Raw genomic sequence first — 8,167 nt, forward strand, 5'->3', positions numbered from 1 at the left:
TTTAGGCAATTCCCTCTACTCCGCGTGATGTTTTCATAGAACAAACATATCCTGGCTGGGAAGGGAGTCATCAGTGGTTGTAGCTGAAGTTGGTGTGGCAAAAAGTTTTCTGCGCTTTAGCTGTAAACCAAAATACACCTAAAAACCCCCTTGTATCTGAAATAAGGATTAATATTTCCATGAAGGGTGTTGCATTCATCTAAGATTTTTCTGACAGAGCCTAACACAGTTCCTTCCCAAACTACACATGAATTTCTGTTGTTAGAGTGGATGAGGTGTATTGCTGTCTGCACTGATGCTTGCAGTTAATGGCCAGTGGCACTGGGAATGAAACTCTGGCCTTTTCTGCTGAAGTGAGCTGTTTCCTGAGAGCCCCGTGGCCAGTTAATGATTGTGCTGGGCTGAAGTACTGTATATTTATAAAGGATTTCAGTAGAGATGCTTTACTGATCCTTAAAACCCCGCTTTTGCATAGACATCATTTTTACCAGTGCATAGGCATGTTTTTTAACAGTGATGCTCTGCTTCTGGCCAGTGGGGTTTGTGAATGAAATCAAGAGTGTCTAAGGGGGAAGGGAAGCACTCAGGAATTTTGACTTGCATTCTTTTCTTAATTGACTCCTGTATTTAGGGACAGAGCAGAAGCTGGTCTTGCTTCTCTACTGGTAATACTGGAGTCCTAGCCTAATCACAGATAAGTATGCTCAAGAATAGATTTCGTGTCATGAAAGCGAAGGAATACTTATTAATGTTGTCTGTACTGAATCTAGCAAATGGAAATTGAGGCAGTCATCCAATTAACTTTTATCTTGTTCACTGTTGTGATTGTACGACTCAGTCTCTTTTATGTTTTTTTTTATCTCCTGATGATGGAAGTTATAATAGCCACAGTCCTAATTCATCATTGTGCAGGATGATTGCAGTATCTTTAACACTGAGTGTCTGTCATTATTCATGCTGAATAAATGAGCTAATATGTTTATTACAAACAGTTAAAATTCTGCAGTTCTATCATCAAGACACAATTTAGTATTGTATTAGTTAAAAAAGTCCCTTAAAAGTTTTATATGCAGTGTTATCACGTAGAGGAAGCTTTAAAAACAAACAAAGCAAACAGGCAATTTTCCCTTGTTTAGTCTTGATTATTTCTTGCTGATTTATTTCAAAGATCTAAGCCCCCCCTCCGCCCTGCCCCTCCTCCCCATGCCCAATGGTGTATTTCAAAGTGTATTTAGTGAAGCAGTTCCTTTATCTCTTTGCTGCTTGTTCTTTTTGAAGGCACGTTAAGGGTGCTCTAAGGAAAACAAGACGATGTGCCCTGTCACCAGTGCTGGATTTAGGTCAGGTCTGTTTTCCAGGATTTTGGGAGAGGAAACCCGCTGTCTAATCCACGCTGAGTGTAGTCCTTAGCCTCACTGGCTATACAGACCAGATCCCGAAGCTTTCTAATACATCTTGCTGTCAAAATCAGCCTTTCAGGGATCTGTGTGGCCCGGGCAGGCTATTTTATTCATTTATTTATGGGGGCACCTCTATAAAATTAGTGGTGTCTTTACCTCGGTGACATCTTAACAGAAAGGGAAAATTGATTTCCTGCCTGGGCTGGGAAAATTCCGGGACCTCCTTATAAGGCTTGAAAGCAGCCAACTCCTTATAAATAAGGACAATTACATTAAGTCAATGAATTAAAACACACAGCAGGCTGTTCTGCTGGTTGGAAAGTGGTATTTACTGAAGCAGTGATTGCAGTCTAAATAGCACATTTCTAGTTTTGTAGTTACCCCTTTTCAGCAGATTCTTGGGTGAATTGATGTATTTTATAGCCTTCCATCGTAGGTTTGCATTAGCTAAATAAACTATGTGTTAATGTAATTGAAAGCTCGATCCTCCAAACTGTTTGATTCTGTTGGCAGCAGCAGAGGTGAAAGCAGCAGGATCTTGCTCGGCAGTTATTGCACGAATTAATGTAAATCAGGAGACATTTTAAGAATTGCTCTGTCTTTTGAAAGCATGTAGCATAAAGTAAGACAGCCCTTTCTTCTGTTCCTTTTGTCCTTATTTTCGTCTATGATGATGTTTTTACATGTAAGTAACAAATATATTTATAGACTTTTTGAGAACTGGAATAGAAAGCTCCCAAAATAACAACACAGTCTATGGGAGAACTTGCTTACCAGATATCCTCTAAAACAACCACCCTTTCGTAATTATGCATTTGTGTCTTAAATCAGGTACTCTTTTTATACATACTTTTTATTAAATCGTTGAAAGATGGAATGGCAGTATTGTTTACTCTGGAATTAGAGAAAACTAGTATGTATAATGTTGGGGCATTTGACAAAATGGACCATCTTTTTCTTTATCCTTCCAGTGTTTGTTAAACTGTGTTTATCTATTTTTTTTTAAAGTTTTTAGAAGTGTTGTAACTTGAAAATACGATGAAGTAACATTCTTAAGCTTTTTTTTTTTCTTGTCTGGTTGAATGTACTGTAATTGTTGCCTGTGGATAAATAGGAAAATACCAGGGATTATAGAAATCTTCGGGTCTAGAAAACAAGCAGATTTAAATTTGCTTTATTACTTAAGCAAGCAAAACCAACAGAGCTATATTATTGATGAGGTGAACCTGCATTTTCTGCAAAGGGACTTTCGGGATACCCACATAAGGTTTCTGACCCGGTATCCTTGCCTTCCTTTGAGTCCTGCAACAACGTATTTTTCTCCTCTGTTTCAAGTGTGTCACAACTGGGTGTCCCCTCTCTACTTCTGTAGAAGGCTTAATTCCAATCAGTGTCTATTTTGTATTGGCTTATTTCCTTTCAGTTCTTGGCGTATCTCTTCTAATTCTCTTGAAGTAGGCTCACCTTGTTTTGAAATACAGTATATTTCAGTATTTGCCCTTATCTATGGGCACTTGTTCTAAATTCCGTTTTGTAGTGTATTGCACTGTCATTAAAAATCTCTTCACTGGCCTCTTTAGCTTAATTGCTTTTTCCCCCTCCAGTTCAGTAATGTAAAGTTTCCGATGAGTGCAGATTGATAGTGCTACCCTGTCCTCTCCAATTACTCCCTTCTGGTTGCACCAGTATGGCATTCAGTTTCTCTTGCAGTGGTTGCCTCCATCTGTCCCTCACTGTCTGTAGCAAAGGAAATCTGCTTAAAAGACAGGTGATTTTCAACCAGTTGTCCAGCTTATGTGGCCCTCCAATCCATAACCAGTCACATATGTGGCCCAGTTGTATGACAACAAAACATTTTCTAGCCTTGGCAGATAGTGTTGGAGCAAGAGTGAAATCTGGAACTAATTAACATGGCATTGAATGCAAAAGGAATTTACTAGCTGTCATCAGTTGTGGGCCTTTCTTTAAAGCAAATTCCATTTTTTGTCACCTTTTCATATATTATCCTTTAGCCAAATGTGTTAATTTGATAGTTAATTTTCCCTTCTTCTGTAACTCTCTAAATGCAGATTTTGCCTTTGCTCTTCTATGTAAAGAAAAATAACATGCTATTTTTAGGACTATTGCCTTTGTTTTACCAATTTTTCAGTTGACTTCCTTTTCCTTGTGTTCTTCGAGATGCTTTTTCTCACTTGTAGTGCAACCGTGGTTTTTTCCTCGTAATGTTTTTCTTATTCTTTGCCTCTTCAATAAAGGCAGTGTAGTTTTGCTAGCCTTCTGGTCCTGGTGAGGTACTTATAATACAGTTTAGAAATACCTCTTTTATGCACTGGTTTAATTTTTGCACTCCACTTTGTTAAAATTCGCCTGCTTTCTGGTTTTGCGATGTGATACACTTTACCATTGCAAACCACTTTTTGACCTTGTTTAGTTCTTCCTATTCTTTCCCCCTCCCCTACCTGATTATAATGTTTACTATCCTCAATGCTCCCTTTTATTCTGAACTTTGAAGGGAATATGCCAGCATCTGTATTCTTCCAAAGTGAAGTTTACCAACCAAGGTCTATGGATGGCTTGATGTGAGCCACTCCAAGGACTATTTTATGTCCTGTGATCTGTGTCAAAGTGTTGTCTAAGTTGTCATCCTGAGATATAAATAAATATATTTATGTATATTTAAATTCTTTATAAACACTCGACCTGAACCAACTTTTTAAATAAAGTTGGTTTCTAAGCCTGAGAAGGTATAATGAAATCATTAGGGTTCATTAGTCATTCAGTAACACCTTAGGGAAAAGTTTGGATCGCTAATTGGAAAGTAGATAAGAGGGACATTTCTGAAAAGATAATCCAAACACTATGAAGATTTCTATAGGTTCTACTACTTACTCTGCTGTACAATGGAAGCACTTTCTAAAAGAAATACCTTATTTGAACAGCGATACCTTGGTATGAAGGTGTCACTGTATAAAGTTGTTACATTTATGGAGTTGTGTTGCTTAAAAGTTTCCTTCAGTTTTTCTGTTCATTATGTGATTTAAGTAATGTGCAAAATGTAATTTCCATGATTATGGAATCAATGAATGGAAAATCTCACTGTGGTTTTATTAACTATTAGTGAAAAATTACCTGAAGTTTTATGTACAGTTACGTTTTTTTCAAAATGAAGTTTGAATGTCTTGTAAATAAAGTATATTTTTAAATAAATGCATTGTTCTGAGCTCGATTTATGTTAGCAATAGGGAGCTTGTGTCAGTTTGGATAATTTTAAGACCTTTGTATGAGAATAGTCTGCTCTTAACATGTGAACTTGTTAATGTCAGGATTAAAACGGCACACTCCAAATCTTTTTCTTCTTGTCCTAAAGCGATGGTTTTCAACATTTATTACCCAAGCGTACCCTTGTCTCTTTGAAAAGAAATCCCAGCACTACTTGGGCAGCATTGCTGTGGTGGTTTTCATGTACAGCCAGTAACAGTTAGGTTGTAACTGTCATGCTTACCATCAGCTCTCCAGAGAAGTCGCTACAGAGCAGACCTGTAGGTTTGTGGCTGAACGTGTCTCTGCTAAAGTGTGGTCAAACTTTAACACTGTCAAAGTGTGGTCCCTTGCTGTGAAGCGTTTATTTTCTTCTTTTAGTGGGGTAACTAACATGCTTGTTGTGTGATGCAAGAAGCTCATATCTTGGTGAATAGAGATAGCAGGCATTTGAATAGCTGCGAAGCATTGTCTGCTGTATTAGTAAATTAAATATACCTGGGATATTTGAGGGCAGAGAGACCAACTGGCACAGAAGAGCTTGCATCTATGCTAGCAAAATACCATCCGCCTCAACAGAGGGTGGCTCCACGCTGATGGCTAATTGAGATTAGCGCCTCGACTCTGGACTGTGCCCGGGAATGGCTTGAGGGAGCAGCGATTGCTGCAGGACACAAAATGCTTCAGCAGGTTACTAGTACAGATGATCGTGGTTCATCCCTAGGCACTGTTTAATTTGCTATTATTGATGAGGCCCTTGGTCCAGCCTCCACGCTGTTTTGCAAAGTAGCAGTACCTGCAGACAGGAAAGGAGATGAAGCTGGTGGTGGTTTCTTGGGATCTGGGGTTGAAAGGTTTCCTCTTTTTCCACAGCTACGCCGCGCTGTATCGGTGTGCAGGGTGAGCCGGGAGGGGAAGGGCTGCCTGGATCAGCAGTGCAGTCAGCAGATAACGCTATCGTCGCGGCTGCTTGCATGGCTCTGGAAACAAAAGGCGCAAGGCAAGTGGCACGTTCGATATGGCGTTGCACTTCGCTTTACCTCCTTCCAGTCCTAGTACATTTATTTACCTTTTTTGGTTTTTTTTGAGCGTTCACCCATCTTTATTAAAGTTCTGCATCTTTTTAACTGCGTATTGCTGACCACCCTGTTGTGAGGAGATGGAAACCGAACTGCATCAAGAGGCTTTGGGGTATGTGTGGGAAAATGAACCCATAAAGACATTAGGGTAAAGTTATTGAAATGGCCTAGTAGGTCCACACCTAGTGTAAAGGAAGTATTGTAAGTAAGGGATTGCATAATTCATGAGATAGGAAACAGCCTTTTTTTCCATATACACCTTAAAAATCAATCTGGTAAAAAGCATCTGATGTGGATGAGCCGATCCCCCAAGTTTTAAAACAGAAGTACAACAGGCAGTGGGAAATCAGCACGACAAGTGCCAGGACATCTTGCAGAACAGCACTTGCTTTAATTAGCTATTTCTCTCTAAAATTGCCATCTGAAGCAGAGACGGTAGCCTTTCTGCGTACCCTGGGTGCCTTTGCTTGCCTAAAGTGTTTGCAGAAAGTGTTTCCTTAGGGCACAGTTTGGCTTAAGAGTCCGGGAGCGTGCAGGGTCTGCCCTGTGACAAAACAACCTCCAGCAGCACAGCACCTGCAGCTCTTGTGCTGGCTGTTGCATGCTTCAAACATTTACACCCAAGTCATTTTGGGGACGTTGCCATCAGGGGATCACGTTTCTACTTGTGAACACCTCTGGTGCTGTGTAATTTTCCAAGAGCGTAAGTGACTGTTTGGATGGCCCTGAATTGTCTGGGTGTAGCTTGGTAAGTCACAGCAGAGGGAGATAATCAGGGTCCCCAAAATAATCGTAAGCCTTTGCTCAGTGCCAAAAGGAGCTGAAGCAAGAAGCTCCTGCTTCTCCCCCAGCTAGCAGTGCTGGAGCAGACCTGTCCCTGTGCTGCGGCAAAGGGACTTTGTACATCGCCCGGGATGCACTTCAGCTGCTGCTGGGGAAGGATTTTCTGAAGCTTTTGGAAAGGGAAGAGTGGGAACCTGTGCAGTTCTCTCAGTGGCCCCCGAAACCCCATTCTCTGAATAGCAGCTGTGTGTTCAAGCACAGTTTCTGAGGCCATTCAGAAGTGGGCAGTGGTGTATACATTGTCTTTCTGCCTCCTACTCCTGGATGCTTTTTATGTGGAGGGAAGGGACTTACCTGGAAATGTGCTGAGGCTTTTTTACACTTTCCCTTAATTCCCATTACCTCCAGATGTGAGCCTTTTCATTTGTTTGCAGTAACTCTAATTTGCCTCTGCTCTTTAGTATCTGAAATATGAATTCTGATCTTAACTGACCAGCTCCTTACATTCACAGCCTCAATAAGTCCATCTGCCCCTGATGCCACCGCTGTATGTCTGCACTGAAAAGAGAAAAAATCAAAGGCAGAGATCCCAAGGTATAGTTCTCCTAACGGCTATGAAGTTCTATAAACGAGAAAAAGCACTATGCTTCCTCCTGGTTGTAAGGCAGGGTACTGCTCCTCCAAGAAGCCAACTGCTTGTTTTGGGCTCGTGGTTGGGCTGAGGTGAAGGCTATCCTCAAAGCCTGCCTTTGGCAGACCCAGCATTGCTGTCCTTGCCCTTCTTTCAGCTTTGCCAGCCCAAGAAGGAAAGGATGCGGCTCCTGATGCAGGAACACGGGAGCAAATTATCTGCTGGTGGAAGCAAGCACAAGTGTGTTGGCTGGAAGGAAGTTCTGGCTGTTTTCACCAGCTGAAAATTTGGCCTTTTGCTCTGCTGTTCTCCATGTGGCAGGGAACGGGGCTGCCGGCACAGCAAGGAGGGGTTGCACAGCGACTCAGCGGTCACCTTAAAGGGACAAAAATTTATTTGTCTGGCTACAATGGCGATCTCCAGGAGCCATGGAGCAGTAAGGCAATGACCCCCCCTCCTGCTGACAGCGGTGTTTGTTCCTGTACATATATAGATATTATTTCTAGCAAAAGTCAAAGTCTTCTGCTAATTATGTTATATTTGCAATCCCCAACTAACACTGATGCTACGTTTCCTTCTGAAAGACAAATACTGTCTCTTTTAAGCACTCTGTGTCCTGGCCAAAGAGTAATCACGTGAGGCAGCGGCAACGGGAGACCGAGGGGAACAAAGAGGAGCCTGGCTCGCAGAGCTCTTTCAAAGTAGTCGTTCTCTTGGCCAAGGAGTTGGGCAGCTTGCCCGTGCCGTCTTTGAATCCAGCATCTCTCATACAGCCCCATGCCCGCTGCTGCGGGGGTAAGGGTAACCTTCTTTGTATGGGACACACACGCACAGAAAGCAAAAAACAGTCTGGGCAAATGTGGCCTGAAGAGAAGGAGCTGTAAGGAAGAGAGGGAGGGAGCACGTCTCTCTCGTAGGATGGAGGTTGTTTCCACAGCAAGTGCCAGCAGCAGCTGTCCTGCCTGAAGGGTACTCAGCAGAGAGGGTCTCATGAAATAGAGAAACGTCTTATATTT

General features: G+C 41.8%; 1 protein-coding gene across 1 annotated transcript in view; it reads left to right on the forward strand.

The window, feature by feature from the left end:
* The window catches only part of SLC30A10 (solute carrier family 30, member 10), a 26,970-nt gene extending 21,256 nt beyond the window's left edge, over positions 1–5,714 (forward strand). The window contains exons 6-8 of the mRNA XM_009894345.1: positions 1,279–1,345; positions 1,880–1,966; positions 5,532–5,714. Of these exons, the coding sequence (XP_009892647.1) occupies positions 1,279–1,345; positions 1,880–1,966; positions 5,532–5,714 (337 nt within the window). The remainder of the gene's footprint in view (positions 1–1,278; positions 1,346–1,879; positions 1,967–5,531) is intronic.
* Positions 5,715–8,167: the final 2,453 nt, after the last annotated feature.

Source organism: Charadrius vociferus, unplaced genomic scaffold, assembly GCF_000708025.1.
Source record: "Charadrius vociferus isolate BGI_N301 unplaced genomic scaffold, ASM70802v2 scaffold261, whole genome shotgun sequence".
NCBI lineage: Eukaryota > Metazoa > Chordata > Aves > Charadriiformes > Charadriidae > Charadrius > Charadrius vociferus.